The sequence below is a fragment of the Camarhynchus parvulus genome, chromosome 3 (genome assembly GCF_901933205.1).
Source record: "Camarhynchus parvulus chromosome 3, STF_HiC, whole genome shotgun sequence".
Lineage (NCBI taxonomy): Eukaryota > Metazoa > Chordata > Aves > Passeriformes > Thraupidae > Camarhynchus > Camarhynchus parvulus.
In genome coordinates, this window is record NC_044573.1 from 72,337,836 (window position 1) to 72,355,332 (window position 17,497).

A 17,497-nucleotide genomic window follows, 5' to 3' on the forward strand; every position below is an offset into this window, starting at 1 on the left:
AGGCACAGACAAAAAAGAAGGCACTTGGATTTTGGAACTCACTCTGCGCTCAGCAGGAAACCATGGCATTTCCCAGCAGTTTTAGCCCAACACAAGTACAAGTTGGGCTGGTATTTATGATGTATCTGCCACATTAACATGGGTCCTGTGCGTTTTGATGTAACTACAAACACTGCTATTGATACAATCACCACAAGCAGAAGCTCATGACAAAACTCCTGTTAAGGCTGGAGAGCAAAGCCATGGCAGCCCCTCAGCATCCAAGGTGCTCTGCTCCTTTTGCCCAGATGCAGCCCTTGGCACCTGCATTCCCAGGGGCTCCCAAGGGATGCCCCAGCCTGTCCTGTTCCCTCCCTGACACCAGCAGGGGGGTGTGTGTGAGTGTGTGTCTGCTGCTCCGTGGGGGCCAGCACAGGTGACTCTCCCCAAATACCACTTCAGTGCCTGTGGGATAAGAGCTTGAACTGCAAAAGGAGCTGTTGGTTTTGCAAGGGGAGTGTGATGGATAAATCACTGCCCAGTGAGAGCTGTGCAGCCAAGGGCTGGGTTAAAACCCACGGGTGCCAACACACTCAGGAGCCACTCGCACTCAAACTTGAGCAGAAGGCTCAAGGCTTGGGGTTTGCTTTTAATCAGAACGGGTGCCTTTGCAGCCTTTTCCTCATGGGTATGCAAACCATCAGTCGACAGGCAAAGAGGATGTGGCTCCATCTGCCAGTGCTGATCAGATGTGAGGCCACTGGGATCAATGCAGCTGTGCCAGGATGAAGCTACATCAAGCCCTTTTCCATATGAATCTTTCTCTCTGCCAGAGGATACTGATATCCCTCCTATCACTGGATTTGAAGTATGATGTAAAAGGAAAAAAAAGGGGGCGACACATGGTTAGAAAAGCCCCCTATTTTAAGAGAATTAAAAATAAAATTTTCCTTAAAAAAATAAAATCTGTGATTCTTGGGAAGTATTTCTAGGCTAGAAGCACCCTTGGTGACCAGGGTTAAACAGAGCACAAAGCCATTTTGCTCCCGACTGTTCCTGAAGGCAATGGCTTGAGCACAAACTCAAAGAACCCCCAGAAAAGGCACACACACCAGTCAGTCCCTGTCCCAACTGGGCAAGTTCCCCCAGATCCCAGCCCCAGTGCTTCTAAGTCAAATGAGATCACTCTGCAAGTTTCCTTACTCCTGTGCAATTACATTCCCATGTCAGAGAGGAGGGAGCCAGTTAAGCATGGATACACAGCCCTTTTCAAATGCTTAATATTTCTAGTTTCACTGTAATTATATCCTGCAGATAAAAATGGTGCTCGAGGTCAAACAAATCCTCCAGGAGAATATGCACTGCATGGAAACTGTTTGGGTTTTTTTTAACTGGAAAGGTTGTATAAATACTGCAGATGGAGAACCTATAATTATCCATTAAAATCACTCTGAGACTGCTGAATTAATATTTGTCCATGTTCAACCTCTAGTCTCATAATTATAAAGTTTACATGTGCCCAAAAATCAGCTCAGGCAGGAGGCAACTGATCAGAAATACATTTTTCTGGGCCTTTCCTTTGGCATTAGAGCATGATGTTCTTTGGAGAAGCAGCTCCAGGGATGGGGGCTGGGCTGGGCCACTCCTATCCTGCAGCCAGTGCCCCACCAACCTCTCCAAAGGCAGGATTCACTGCTCCATGGCCTCCACAGACACATCCCCGTGTTGCCCCAACAGTGCAGAGCTGCAACAACTCAGCTGAAAGAACCTCCATGCCTGGGAAAGGCTTTCACACCCACCACTCCCATTCAGAATCATGCAATCATTAAGGCTGGAAAAGATCATCAACATCACCACCAAATTCACTATTAAACTGCCATATCCACACAGTTTTTGAACACTTCCAGGGATGGTGACTACACTTCCTTGGGCAGAGCTTTACAACTCTTTCTGTGACTTTTTTTCCAAATATTTAACCTAAATCTCTACACATTTGAAAGGGCTCTGATGGTTGTTGCCCAAGACTAATCCCACTGTTTGGTGCAACCTCCAAATCTGCCCGGGGATGGAGAGGCAGCCCTTGGTGTCATCAGGCAGGGATTCTTAAAGGGGACACTGGTGGCTTTTGCTCTGGAAATTCTCTGGGAGCAAGGAGCAGTGTGACAGCCAAGCCCTGCAGCTCGCTGGGGGGAGCAGCACAGTTCTCCACCCAAGCCCCCAGCTCCACTCTCCTCCAGCCCTGCCCTGCTCACACATCCCCCTGGAGCAGCCCCAGGCAGGGAGCTGCCTCCCCTGACTCCTTAGAGAAGCAGAAAGAGGATCCAACTCCATCCTTTGCCCTCCCTTTGTCCTCCAGAGTTGTTTGCCCAGGAATGGAACAGGAGACACTTGGCACACTTGGCACAAGCCCCAGCACCTCTGGGCTCCTTTGGGAGGATGATGTTTGCTCCCCCACCAAACACTCCTGTTCAGGGAGAGACAGGCTGAGTTCCCAATGTGTGAAACCATGGACATCATCACTGCCAGCAGCAGCAGCCTCTGTGTTCCCCCCAGATCTTCCCCTCCTGTTTATCCTTGTGATCCAGGCCATGGAATGCAGCAACTGAGCCACTGCTTTTGTCCCCAGCACCAGCAAAGCCGTCATGGGGCTCAGGACAAAAGCCCCAGCAGTGGGCACTGCCCCAGAATTGGGGTTGGGGTGAAGAGCTGCAAGACTCAACCTGTCACCCTACTCTCCATCAGCCACCTCCAGACCTGAGGTGGGTGACATCTGTCTGTTCCCTGCAACTCTGGATGAAAAATACCCACAAGAACTGGGAGTCACTGGCATTACCACCCCCGGGACACAGGACCACAGGAGCAGGTCTCAGGACACCTTTTTGGTGGAGGCTTACAAGAGCCACCAGCCAGCAGGGGCTGCCAGGAACTATATATATCTTGCTTGGATGTGAACTGCCCATGAACCCTCACCACAAATATTTGGAGGAAGGGGAGGGGGTAAAGGAAACAAAAACATTTAAAAAAATTGTCTCGGCAGTGAGAAAAACTATCAAACAACCAAAGGCAATTGAAAAATTAGGTACTTCCAAAGCTTGGTAACTTTATAACTGATGTGGAATCTGGCAGCTCAAGCACTGCTGTGCCAACCTCCTTCCCCAGCCAGCTGTGCTGAAGCCAAAGGGCAGAGGAAATCCACAAACCCGCTCAGGGACCCCAGCCTCCCCAAATACTGACAGGGAGAAAACCCATGGCATGGACCTGATCCTTCCTCTTCTCCCCCTGGCCCCCATCTCTGAGCATCCTCCTGGAGGCAGGTACACCATTAGCATATATTTACATGCATGCTGAGGTAGGGACATGGGTTTCCCTCTTGGATGCACAAATGTAAAAACAGGATCTCTGCAGATGTCAAGGGGGTACATGAGACTTATGGGCCCCACACTCGCTCCTCTGAGCTGCCACCAGCCCCAGCCTGAGGATGCAGAGCAGGCTCCATGGGCAGGGATGGAGGGAGGCTGGGGGGGTTATGCCAGCAGATCTGTCACTGTTTTCCATGGACACATTCTCTTCCTACTGATGCACTTGGGGGGAAGGGGCTGTTGAACCTCACCAAGGCTTTTCTGATCTTTGAAATCATTTGGATCTCAGCAGAGTTCTTTGAGGTGATCCCCTCTCTGCCCTGGCCAGGCTCAGCCCTCCCAGCAGAACACCCCTGCCACAGAGGACAACTGGATTTCTGTAGGAAAAACCCCATGTTTCCAGCAGGGATTTACCTCCTCCAAAAGCAAACTACCATCGCTAATAAGCACTGATGCTTACACACCAACACCCTGGCCACAAGAAAAAAACAAACCATCAAACACAAAATCTGTGCAAACACATCTCTGGTCTAAGCAAAGCCACCCAGCAAGCCAAAGTTTGGCACCAAAACCCACTGAGGTGCAGCAAAAATGCCTCCCAGCACCCAAAGCACACCCTGGCATGGATGAAGAGCTTCTCTCTTTTAAAGGTAATTTATTAACTCAGCTCCTGAGTTACTAAAACCCTTTCAGCACATGTCAAAGCAGCCCACTTCACATAGCAGTCCCTGAGGGTAGCACTCAGCCCTCTGCATGGGAAAGGTCTGTTCCTGGAGGATCCAGCTCCCTTAATGGAGCAAGGAGCAGCCAGCACTCCAGGGAGGGACACAGCTCCCTGGGAAATCGATGCCAAAGGAAGACAGGGTGGAGCTTAGTGCTTTTATAGAGATTATTTGGAAAGAGAAGAACCCGAGCGAAATGGCTCTTCCCTAGGGAACCTGGGACCTTTGTTTCTCTCCAGACACGCTCAGGATGGCTGTGTGACTTGCAGGCCTGATGCTGGGCTCCCAGTATGCCTCGGAAACACAGTTTTGTGCAGGAAAGGGAGGGGACCCACCCACCAGTACCTCCTGCAAGACACACACAGCAAAGCCAGCGCTTCCGACCATGTGGAGTGGAGGCATCTCCAGCTAACGCCTCCCAGGGCCACTTCCGTCTTTGTAAGAGCACAAGATCTGCTTCACACCTGACTCTTTTAGCCTCTGGTTGTCCTTCTCTCCTGTCTCTGCCAGCAGACTCACAAACCTCTCCCAGGTTTGTGGTCTGGAAACAGGTCTGGACCAAGTGATTACAACCCATGACAGCCACAGGTTCTCCACCCCCTGCTTTCCCCCAGGGATCCCTTATTTTTCCACCAGGAAACTCAGGGCAGCAATTTGAAGACTGCCAGAAAAACTCATCTGACTCAAAGAAAAGAGCATTCCTACCTCACCTCCATCGCACTGCCACAGCCAGAGGGTGATGCTGACCTGATCCCTCTGCTGCAGACAACACTCCACATGCCCCCACCCCAGGTCATCATTCTGACCAAAACAATTTTGGCTAGACATTTTCCAAAACCTTTGGGAAAGAAGTCGTCAGCTCCACTTAGGCAAACCAAGTGTATCAGGCAGAGCTCAGAGGCTGGGGAGACGTTCCCAAGGCACAGAGATGGTGGCAGCCTCAGTCTCAGAGGGGCACCCCCAATCCCTCCTGGGCTCATGGCCAGGATGGCCCAGGGAACACAGGGGACACCTGCTCTGAGCTTGGCATTTGGGAAGGCACACACCAAAATGTGTATGAGTGTATATATCTATATATATATTTTATATATATATATATATTTATATTTATATATATATATAAAATGGGCAGGGCTGCTGAGCAAGGCCAGGAGGGATAGGGAGAGCTGCAGAAATTGCTACCTGCAGCCACACGTCTCCACGACCATGTCCTCATACTGTTTGTAAACCACATTGTTCCCAGAGTCAATGTAGAGGATGCTGATGGGGCTGAGCTTGGAGGGCACGCAGCAGCTCGGCGGGGTGGACTCGGGGTCCATGGAGTTCATCAGGGTCTGGATAATGGCGTGGTTGGTGGGCTCCAGGTGGGAGCGCAGCGGGAAGTCGCAGACCCCCTCGCAGTGATAGGCCTCGTAATCCAGGGGGGCGATGATCCAGTCATCCCAGCCCAGCTCCTTGAAGTTCACGTGCAGGGGCTTCCTGCTGCAGCGCGTCTTCGCCTTCTTGCCGTGGCCTCTGCCCCCAGAGCGGGCCGCAATGGTGGTCCTCCTCTTCCTGCGCCTGAGGAACGCCTCCTGCCCAGGATCGGGGGGCTCCAGGAAGGGGGGGCTGCCCAGGGCCTTGATCTTATCCCGGATCTCCTTGAAGAGGTTCTCCTTCCTCTGGGTGCGGGAGAAGGCCACGAGCAGGGCTCGCTCGTGGGGCTGCGGCCGGGGTTTGCCGAAGCCCAGCTGCCGGGGGGGCAGTGCCTGCCCCGAGCCATCCGACACCACCCGCAGCTGGAAGCACAGCAGCTTCCCCGAGGGCGAGCTCTCCCTCTGATCCCGCAAGGCCTCCCGGACATCAAACACCTCCCATCGGGAGGAGCCCGTGTCCAGAACGTCCGCGGCGCGGGAGTCCAGCAGCCGGGGCTCCTCGCCGTCGCGGGCGGGGCAGGTGGCGAGCAGGAGGTGGTGGAAGGAGCCCTCGGGGGACAGCGCCAGGCTCCGGTTCTCGGGCACGGAGCGCAGGATCCGCAGCTCCGCGCCCGTCACCTCCTCTGCCTCAGGCAGGCTGGAGATGTCAAAGAGGTACCGCTGCTCCGAGGCGGACGGGGAGGCATCTGGAAGAGATAACACAGAGAGGAAAAAAAAAAAAAAAAAAGGAAAAAAAGATTTAAATATCAGCAAGCCAAAGCCAAGCTCTCATTAGGGAGGTGCAAGGGACGCAGAGGTAATGGGGGAGATGTCGCTGTGCAGCACGGCTTCCTGAGCATCCCAGCGGGACACAGGCTGTGTGTCCTGCATCCAGGAGCGTCACTCTGCCTGGGGGCACCGAAAACAAATGGGAAGGAGAAGGTGCATAGGGAGGGAGGAATCAATTCAAACAAGTGGCTTCTCATCAGCACTCTTCTCCACATCCTGAGGAGGTTTCTCTGCTTCCTCCCAGGTGTTCCAGTGACCCCAGATGCACCACTATTCTGTTTTGGCACGGAAGCCACACCTGAACCTGTGCAGCACATTACCATCCCCAATCGGCAGTTTGTCACCTATTTCTTCTGCCCCAAGTGTCACTCACACACACAAGCTGTTAAAAATTCCACTTTCCCCTCGCAGACAGGCACAGGCACACAGGTCTGATAGAGGCACCCACAGCGGCTGAAAGCGAGCCCAGCCTCAGTTTGGCACTATTTTTAATGCATCCAAATACCTGACACAGACTTGTGCAGTTTCTGGCACTGAATAAATATACTCAACGTGAGTTTAAAAAGAAGCACCAAAGGAGGTGGAGCTGGGAAGAAGAGGTGAATTGAGTTCTGGGAGGGTTGTTTTTTTTTGTTTTCTCCCTCGTTAACGAGAAACCTGACCTGGGCGTGCTGCACACATCTCTGCTGTGCCCGGAGCGCCCCGACCCGCTGCCGGCAGAGCCTGCCCGACTCCCCCGCCCCACACCCGCCCAGCCCCGCCGGCAGCGCCGCTGGGCGCAGCCTGCACCGCCCGCCGGGGGAAAACCGCTTCTCCCTGTCATTCGCTGCTGCTGCTGCTATTATTATCATTAACAGTACTATTATTATTCATTATGGTTATTAAAATTACTATTTGAAAAGCAGATCTAAAATTCCTATGAGAAGCAGATAAGAGCAGATAAGGAGATCCCTTTGAAGAGTTCATCTGGTTTCGTTTTGCGCTGAAACTTCCCAGGACCTGTGCTCAGCTTTCGCCCAGCACTCACAAGCCGAGCACTGCCCACCCTCCCACCGGAGCATCCTCCTCCCGGTCCCGCCTCGCTTCCCCGACATTTCCCCCTCAGCTTCCAGTAAACCTCCTCCCGCAAAGTCTGTCGGCAGCATACGGCCCCTTCTGGGTGTGGGAATGGGACTGGGGGGGCTCTTCCACCAGCGACAGGGACGGGGTGCGGCTGGCGCTGCTTTTCAGTTTGCCTTTTCATTTTGTTCGATCAGGAATGTATTATTTTTCCCCCCCCAGCCGTGCGAACTTGGCCGGTAGGGCGGGAAGTACATATATACATGTATTTGTTAAAAGTTTATCATTAGGTGTGTATATGCATTTGATTATTATTATTATTAGATTCGTGGGTATGAAGAGGGCAAAAGAGGGCGAAGAGGGGGAAGGGGACCGCGATGCCGAGCTCAGCCGGCGGCGTTAGCGGGACTCGCTACCTGCAGAAATTGCTAACCCAGTCGCTCCGGAGCGCCGCGGCCGCCCGGCGCCGAGCACCCCCACGGGACACCGCGGCTGCGCTCCCTCCCTGGCCCGGCCCGGCCCGTCACGGTGCCCCGCGGAGTTTTTCGGGTTGCAAAGGCTCTGGCAGGACGGGGGACGCGGCGCGGAGAAGCTGCTCTCAAAGTGCGCCGCACGCCCCGGCCCCGCATCAGGTGGCGGCAGGTCCCGAGAGCCCCGCACCGCCGCTCACCCCGTCCTGGCCGGCTGCACCTCGCACCCCGTCCCGGACCGCATCCCCAGCACCAAGAGCCATCCTCGATACCGACTGCGGGTGCAACCCTACCGCCACCCCAGAGCCCCGCTCTGCGCCACGTTCATCTCCGCCGGCAAACCCCTTCACCGGTGCCAGGCACAAACCTTTTGCTGTCCCCATCGTCAACCCTCCTAACTGTATGCTCACGCGCAACCCCACTCCCAGCCCTGTCCTCGCCCCCACTGCCACGCTCAGATTCGCGCACGGCTTCGTTCCCGTTAAACAGCCGGGATGCGCAGCCCCTGTCCCGTGAAGCTCCATCCCCTGCAACCACCCCGTGCGGAAACCAACGCACAACCCCGTTCCCCAACCAGCGCACAATCCTATCCCGGGCACAGCCCCGTGCTCAGACCAACATGCGAGCATCCTCTCCGCGTGCCACCACGTCACCAAACTCAGGCTCAGAGTGATGCACAACCCCGTGTCTCCATCCCCAAATGCACACAGGAGCCTGATCCCCACACCCGTGCACCGTCTCCGTCCTCAAGCCGCATCCTCATCCCCAAGCCCATTCCGAAGCCCAAGCATCGACTTCTCTCCCGCCCGACGGCGGAGTCCCGGCGGGGCGGCCGTTCCGCCCTCGCCCTCCCGGCCGCGGCCGCCCCGCACTCACCGCCGCGCGCCCGCTCCGCGAAGCCCGTCACGGTGTCGGCGCGGCGGCCGGGGGCGCGGCGGGCGGCCAGGCGCTGGTATAGGGCCACCATGTAATGATGCGGCACCACCGTGCCGTTGCGGAGAGCCCCGTCCCTCCGCGGCGGGGAGGAGAAGGGGGAGGCGGCGGCGGCGGAGGAGGAGGAGGCGGAGGAAGGCGCGGCTGCCGAGGGTCGCTGGGGAGCGGCCGCTGACGGGCCGCGCACGGCGGCGGCCTCCAGCCCGCGGCGAAGGCGGCAGGCGCCCAGCAGGCAGAGGCAGAGGGCGGCGGCGGCGGCGCGGAGGCGCATGGCGGCGGCCCGGGGCTCGGCGCGGAGCTGCTGCCGCCGCCGCTCCCCGCCCGCTTTTGAACATCGTCTTCGCCGCCGCCGCCGCCGCCGCTGCCGCCACCGCCGCGGCCGCGGCCGCCCGCCGCCCGGGGGCGCCCCCTGCCGGCCACTCGCCCCTCCCCGCCCGAGCGCCGCCCGCACCCGCCGCCCGCCCTGGCGGTAAACGATCCCCTGAGCCCCGCCCGCCCCGGCAGGTGAGAGACCCCCGGATCCTCCCTTGGACCTCGCCCCGCCCGCCCCGGCAGGTGAGAGACCCCCGGATCCCCCCTTCGGGCTGCGCCCCGCCTGTCCCGGCAGGTGAGAGACCCCCGGATCCTCCCTTGGACCTCGCCCCGCCTCCTCCGCCAGGTGAGGAACCCCCGGACCCTCCATCGGATCCCGCCCCGTGTCCTCGGCAGGTGAGAGATCCCTCAAGGCTCCGGGCCCGCACCCGGTGAGGGCACCCGCAGCCCTCGTTTGGCGGAGGGAGCCGCGTTCCCACAGCCCCGTGCCAAGCCGTCACCCCAGCCTGGCTGTGGGGTGGAATGGGGCTGTGTTTGACTTTGGAAGGCGACCCCAGTTCGGATGGCGGGAGGCTGGGGGGCACCACCACCTCTGTTTGCAGAGGTCGTATTTCGGAGCGGGGACTGACCGGGAGACCACCGAAGACTGAACCGGGAAACTTCTCCAGGTATTGGAGCGGGTCACTCAGCACCCCGTACCGGGGCGGGGGTCCCAGTCCTACACTGGAGATGGGGCTGTCCCGGCTCTGTTTCGAACAGAGGAACCGCACCCCATGTTTCGGGCAGACCCTTTTCCCCGACACTGGCCCGCGGGGGTGATGCCGGCGGCGGAGCCGGGCTGGGAGCGGCCGGGGGAGCCGGAGCGACCCGCTGTGGGACGGCCCCGGGCCCCGGGCTCCCCCCGCACCGCTCCGAGATGCCCCGGGCTGCCCCGAGCCTCCATCGGCCCCGGTAATTCCGCCTCGGGAGTCCGACACCGGAGCAAAACAAAGACCCAGCCGGACTGCGGGCTGATGTTTTCCCTCGCGCGGAGGGTTTCCTTGGTAAAATTCAGATGTTTCCTTGGGTCTCGATTAAAATAACAAAGTGGGGTATTTACTAGGATGTTATTTCAAGTCTCTTAAGTCCCTGGTTATGTCTGTTGCGATTTCTCCGCAAATACAAAAACAAGCGCTGCGATGATTTATTTGAAGGAATGTAGGTGTTTCGCCAAAACAAACACGGCTTTTTTTTTCTTCTCCCCCCCCCGAAACAATCGCTTCTCACGAGCATTTGTCACTGCAGCCTCTTGGATTTCTTTCTGCTGTAATTTTACAGGTGTCTTATCACAGCATTGTGAGCAGGTTTCTAATGCCAACCAGCAGCTTTGCTCAGTATATACACACACACTGTGCAGAGGCACGGACGGCACTCCCAGGACACCATCCCAAGAAAACCCCATCTCAACAAATTCCTGTCCCATGCAGTGCTGGATGGCCAGGCCTGAAGCCATTTGCACACCTTGCACAGCACTTGTGTAGTTTGCACAGCCTTTGCACAGCCTCTGCACAGCCTCTGCACAGGGCTTGCACAGCCTGCCCATGGGGTTGGCATGGCTTGCATGGCATTTGCACACTCACTGTGTTCACACGGGGCCCGGCACACACCACCTCCCCCCAGCAGCTAGTGACCCCCAGGAGCCTAACCCAGCTGGGGCAGGAGGCAGGGGAAGGGCTCGCAGAGGAAGGCTTCATTAACTGTTATTCTTCTGTCAGCCCCTTATTAAATCCAGCCTGATGCTGTTCAGATACTAAAGGTCATTTTTGAAAACCATCTGACAAGACCTCCCAGCCCTGGGGCCTCACTCCCCCCTGGCCAGGGTGCTGAGACTCCACTTGGGAGCCCTCCCAGAGCCAGAACATGGCAGCAGGGCTCAGGGGATCTCTTCCCAAAGATGGGAATGCTGAAATGCACTGTCTGGTCCTGTCCCACTTAATCCCACCTCAAAGAGCAGCCCCAGGCTCCAAACTGTGCTCCTGATGCTCCCACTGCAGCGCATGGCAGCACTCAGTGCTGCCCAAGGAAGGGACCAAAAGGGTCAGCAAAAGAATGGAAGGATGGTGGGGGGGGAAGGACTGTTCAATGGGCAGACAAGTCTATCCATAAACCTCCAGGTTTCTTGCAATGGTTTCTGGAGCATCCTGCCTGGAACCATTTCACACAGTCAGTTTTATGGGAAACAGTGAAAGGTACAAATATGGCGAGTGTGGGCTCCAGTCCCACAACCCTTCAGCCTCAAGCCCCCAAGTCTGTACATCCTCTTGCAGGTTGGGGTGCATGTACCTGCCCCACACCTGTGGAACCCCAAGCTTCACTAAATTCCCTGGGATTGGAACTGTCACTGTCACTGCATTTTTGATCTGTGTTTCAAAAATTAAAGTTACATTGATGCAACAGACAGCTGTGCCTCCTGATTGTTCTACCCCCACAACTTTTTTTGCCCACAGACCAGTTCTCTTCTCAGCCCCCAGTGTGGGCACCAGGGCCAAATCCCTCCCTGCTGCAAGCTGGCAAAGCTGAGCAAGGGGTTCCTGTGCATCAATTTCCACCACACCATCCTTGTCCCTGTGTGCAGCTGTCCCCATGACAGAGCCTTGTGCTGCTGGGTGACAAGAGGCAGATCCCTGTGCTCATTGTCTGTATGGAGACCCAGACACAGGCACACAGACCCCCACCCAACCCCAGTGACATGGACACATGTCTGTGAGCACCAGAAGGCACATGAACACATACACACACACACACACACACACACACACAGGTGCCCCAACCCAAGCAGCAAATCCTGCCCAGCTGAGCCAGAGGGTAGATGTGAAACCCCACAGCTCATCCTCCCAACTACACAGCGTCTATCAAGACGCACAGGCACTGACTTTCCCATCTGTTCTCCATTGCAGTCTCATTTAAACCCTTTTGGGCTTTCTTGAATTTCCATCAGCCCAGCCCAGACCAGCTGCAGGACCTTCCCAAGCCTCCCGAGCCCTGCACTGCAGCACAGCACCTCCTGCCCCCAGTCCTTCCCTGTGCTGGGGATGGGCTCCCCTTCTCTCCCACTGCAAAACTTTTGTGCATAATTTCATCCTGGCAAAAAGCCACCTTCTACCAGCCCCCTTCCAAACCCAAATTAGCACGCTGCTGCAGCAGCAGAAATTGGAGAGGAAAGGCTGCAGTTTTATTTTACAACTCAATTAGCAAGTTTATACAGAAAAAAACACCCACAAAACTGAGGGAGATTTTCTGTCCGTTCAGCTTCACCCGTAAATAGACTGGTTCCTCCTGAGGGCACTCCCCACTGCTGTGGGCACAGCAATGTGCTCCTGCCCGTGGGGCCCCTCAACCAACGTGCTGATCCTGGCTCCAGCCCTGCTCACTTGCTCCATCTCTCTTTGCTTTTACACTTAAAAATCCTCTGGGTATCTCTATCATGGGCTGAAAACACAGTTTTGAGACTGTCCTGACACCCTGTTCACAGAGTATTAAACCGGAAGTGTGCCAAAACCTAAGATGAAGATAAAGGGCCACATTTGCCTCTATTTTTTCCCTAAGAACCGGTCCCAAGTAACATGAAGCCAATGGCTGTATGCCCAGGAGGGATCCTGACTCCTGAGACAGCTTGCACCATGTCCCACTACAGTCTCTCCCTTCCTTGACCAACAGACCCTTCTGGTCAGGTTTCTGGAAAGAAGGGGACAGTCTTCTCACTAAGCCAGTTTTCTTACTAGGAACATTTTTTGCATGGTGATTGCTTTAGGGTCAAGAAGGAAGCATCCCTGCCTGGCTGACACTTGGGCTTGTCCTCTCTGTTGCAGTGCCCCTTCCTAAGCTCCCTATTTTTGTGCCCAGCACTGCCCTTGTCCTTCTGCATTGTCCATGGCAGCTGGGGACATTTGTGTGTGGAGCACTGAACCATCTCCATGCTCAAGGGTTGAGTCCTGGTCATGGTGAATCACCCTACCATGTCTGCCTCCTCTTGTACTGTGGGCAAGGTCCAAGCCTGGCAGAAGGGCTGCCCTACTGATGCTCTTCAGCACAGGAGTGAATTTGATTGAACTAGAATCCCAACAGGCATGTAAGACCACTTCTCAAAGTAGGAAACTGAGGCAGAAGGGAAATCCTCAAGGGATAACCATGTGCCTCATGTCTCAGCTACACTCCCAGAGCTCTGCACCTCCACCTCAGCTTCCCTGTTATCAGCCCTTTCTAATGGAATAGAAATAAGCTGCAGTGACAAACCCCTTCCACGCCTCAAAACTGGAGTTGTTTGCAGCTGTTAGCTGAACCAGTGGGGTTCCACCAGATTTTCAAGTCTTGAGCAAGTTCAGTGATCAAACCATTGATGCCAGTGGCTATTTGGAAGAGTGTGTTTTCATGTAATGACCACACAAGTAGCCTCTTGGGGCTTCACTTAACCAATATCTTCTAGTGAGATGGCTACAAGTGACTGCAGGGCCAGCTCAGCAAGTAGCTAAGCAACAGCATCGTTTTCTTTCCAAATCTTCCAGCAACTCCTTCCAAAACTTACTTAAACTGAGGCCAAGATGAATTCTTTCTGATTGTCTGCTCAGGGATAGCCAGGGAAGATAAGACAAATCAAGGTACAAACTCCATGCATGAAACATCAGATGGATTCAAGGACCCCGCAGGCTGCTTTGCTTCAGGCCCAGAGACCTGACGTCAGCTCAGTCTGGCTGCCTAAAGGTGTGCTTGTCTCACATCACTTTCTATTTGAGCAGTTTGAGCACTGTGCTCTAGCTAGGGGACAGGAAATGCTTTGTGGAGAGTTCAATCTTTCTGGAAACAAAAAAGCTTCTTGAAAAAGGCTTTCCAATATCCCCTCAGGGAAAATTGTCCTATTCAGCATCTGCTTGACAGGGTCTGGCATAAGCCACCTGAAAATAGTGAGTCAAAACACAACTGAGCACTCAGTCAATTAAAAAAAAAAAGCTGACTCTGCTTTTTGAAAAGTGCAGAGTCAGCAAGTAATTTGTCAATGCACCAGTCACAGATGCTGGATCATGGTGATGACTCACCCCAAGTGTCCTCACGGTGGTAGTCTAGGCCAGCATCTCGTTGGAAGGGGTGGGATTCACTTGCCTTCATTTTGGGCTCCTCCTCAGTCTAACTAACCACCTTCTTCCCATTGCTAGTTCCTGGAGGGAGAGCAGTACCTCCAGAAAGCAGTTTCTGCAGCATGAACACAGAGCCCAGCTGAGACAGCTGTCACAGATGTCAAGAAAGCTGTCAGCTGTCTCCTCCCCACCCCTGGATAAGCATGTGAGATGCTACGAGGGGAAGCACTGTCCTACAGCTCTCCTCAAGCTCTGCTCCATGATTCCTTATTCTTATGTATTAAATCCTTTGATCTCCACTCAGTCTTTTTTCCTCTCATCAGTTTCCCACATCACATCCTCCCCAACTTCTTGTCTTCCAGCTCCCAGTCCCTTTGTCAAGGCTCCTGAGATGTGGGGGCATCAGGGAGGAGAAGTACCTGGCTGGAAGAGTATTTGCCAGCAGATACCCAAGGGAACACCAGAAAAGGAACAGAGTACCTCACCCTGATCTTTCCAGTTCCCAACTCCTCCTAGGAGACTCCTTCTCTGCCCTCTCCCCATCCCTTCCAGCCAGTGCTGCTCATGACTGCTGGGTCAGGTTCATTCTCTGCCACTTGAGACAGAATTTCTCCACACAAAACCCAAGTTCTTTGCTTTCCATTGCAATGCAAAGTCTTACCAGCAACTCCAGTTATGGGTCATAACTCAAATAATAACTCCAGTTATCTCACTCATAGCTTTCTGGATGCAGCTGTTCACCTCTATGAACATGGAAGGAAGGTGTCTGGGTTCTATTTTTTTCCCCCCTTTAAGTTATCTTCCCATCCTTTGGTATTGTTGTTACCTTTTTTCTCTCATTCACTTCAGTGCTCTAATCCCATGCTTTTATTTTCTGCCACAGACCTGACAAATGGAACTAAATGCTGGCAAATTTGACTTCCTGGACAGTTACTCTGGGGACACCAACATGCCCTGGGGGTTGGCTGAGGCGTGCAGATGGCCAGAGAATGCCTGTCACCCTCAGCCCCAGCCCAGCACTCCTCTGTGCTTGCTGCTGTGCTGTGAGGAGGAGGAGGAATGGAGGAAGGCGGGTGTGTGGGTGGGGGAAAAGGTATGTTTGATTGCAGCTTTGCATCGTCTGCATCACTCCCATCAAAGCTTGTCCCTGACCTCCCTGCCAGGGCAGCATGTCCTTCCATGACACACTAGGGGGTTTGGCCCCACAAGAGAGATGGATCTCACCTGAGAGGCCCCATAGACACCAGCACACACCATGGGGCAAACTGAGCAGTTCACAAACCAATTCTTACCACTGATACCTGCTGGTCTCCTACCCAGTTCTGCATTTTAACCCCACCATTTCTGCTTTCCTTTTCCATCTTGCATTTTCCAACTTTTTCTGAACAAAAATTCATGCTGTGGGTCTCTTTCTCCATCAGCTGCCGAGCAGCGCGGGAAGCTCAGAAAAGAACCCATCCCACGGAGCCACCACCCCGTCCCGGCTCAGCAGAGGGGCCGGGGGGCCGCGCTGGGACCGAGCATCCTCTGGAAGCGTGCGGGCCCTGGGAAGGGCTCTCCCAGGGCAGGAGCACCATCTCCTGGAGAAGGGATTTATAGCACTGCGGCTCCGTGGAAGGCGTTTTCCGAGGCGCGGATGGAACGTGGAAGGCACTAGCCGTTCGGAAGGCACCCACTCCGGCTTCTCTCCGCGGAGGCTGTGAAATACTCATAAAGCAACCCAGCACAAGTGTGTCCTGTAAAAAGGAGGGAGATGGGAAACTGGCTGCAAATGGGAACACATTTTGTGGGCACACCCCTTTTTCTCTCTGCTGTGCATTTGACAGACTTGAGTGTGAGTTTCAGGATCAGGTGTTAAAGTTTTTACTATGGGTGCGTCAGCTGAAGTTCCATTTTATTTCACGTTTGAGGCTCCGTCTCAAAGAGTCATCGAGTTAATACAAAGAGCAAATCACATCTTGCTTAAGGAAGGGTCCTTTGCAAAGTTTGGAGATGTAACTTAGAACAAGCTTTCTGCCTATGTATCTTTCCATTGGTAAATGCAATAAAAGGAGATACATGCAATGTATTACATCCTGCAGCCCCTGCAGATTTATTTAGTACTCCCACTAAAGTTAAAGGCGTGCCTCTGGACAGGGACAGCTGCATGGATGGAGCCACTGACACACATAAGTGTGGAATGTCAAGTGCCTGGTCGGGCATGACCTTGACTGTGTGTTCACAACTGCCTATCTCAGCTCTCTGCAGACAAGCTGGTGTAGGCTGACATCAGTATTTGGGTAGCATCTGTTTCTGCCTCAACAAGAAAGGCACAGACCTGTTATTTATAGCAGGACACAAAGATGGTCCCAGGGGTGGAGCACCTCTCCTGTGGAGACAGGCTCAGAGAGCTGGGGCTGTTCAGGCTGGAGAAGAGAAGGCTCTGGGGAGACCTCACTGCAGCCTTACAGTACTTACAGGGGGCTTACAATAAAGAAACAGCCATTTTTTATACGTGTAGACAGAGACAGGACAAGGGGGAATAGTTTTAAACTACAAGAAGAGAGATTTAGATTGGATGATAGGAAGAAATTCTTTACTGTGAGGGTGGTGAGGCACAACCACAGGTTGCCCAGAGAAGCTGTGGATGTCCTGTCCCTCCCTGGAAGTGTTAAACGTCAGGTTGGATGGGGCCCTGAGCAACCTGACCTGGTGGAAAGTGTCCCTGCCCATGACAATAGGAGGGGCAGAACAAGATCATATTTAAGGTCCCTTCTAACCCAGGCTTTTTTATGATTCTATGATTTATATTTAATGCAGGCAACACACTTGCTTTGCCTTGCCCACTTGTCTGTCCTTACCTCCCAGAATACTTATGCACAGGTTCAGGCACCTGAGACAATACCAGATCTTTAATGTGAATATATGGTGCTACCTGAGACATCCAGACCTCCAGCTGCTGCCTCAGAAAAGAGGGGGGGCTTCTAACCTTCTGCCTCATTGACCAGCACGATGTCTATAGACCTTTTCCAACCTAAATGATTCTGTGAGTCCTGAGTATCCTGCAGAGAAACCCCAGGTACTTATTTTAGCACCTGAGCACGTGACCTTTTGAAAAGATCATCAGAATTTAGTAGGAAAAAATAAAATAAAATGGGACTTTCTGGTACTAAAGAAATCCTTGAAGAGCAGAGCAATGTGTTTGGGTCACTTCAGCAGTGTACAGGGAGCTGTGGTTCACACATTGATCTCAAGGTTAGTAAGTCAAAATATGCCATTCTGGGGTCCTTCATCTGTGTCCAGAAGAAAAGTACAGCTCAAAATACTTAATATGACTAAGTCCTGTATGAAATGAAATGAAATGAAATGAAATGAAATGAAATGAAATGATTG

General features: G+C 53.9%; 1 protein-coding gene across 1 annotated transcript; it reads right to left on the bottom strand.

Annotated features, from left to right (window-relative positions):
* Positions 1-959: 959 nt before the first annotated feature.
* On the bottom strand, positions 960-8,976 carry GDF7 (growth differentiation factor 7). Its single transcript, XM_030945330.1, has 2 exons — positions 8,649-8,976; positions 960-6,161 (listed from the first exon to the last, which is right to left on the bottom strand). The coding sequence occupies exons 1-2, from the start codon at positions 8,974-8,976 to the stop codon at positions 5,239-5,241; spliced, it is 1,251 nt and encodes a 416-aa protein (XP_030801190.1). The 3' UTR covers positions 960-5,238.
* Between the last annotated feature and the right edge of the window lie 8,521 nt (positions 8,977-17,497).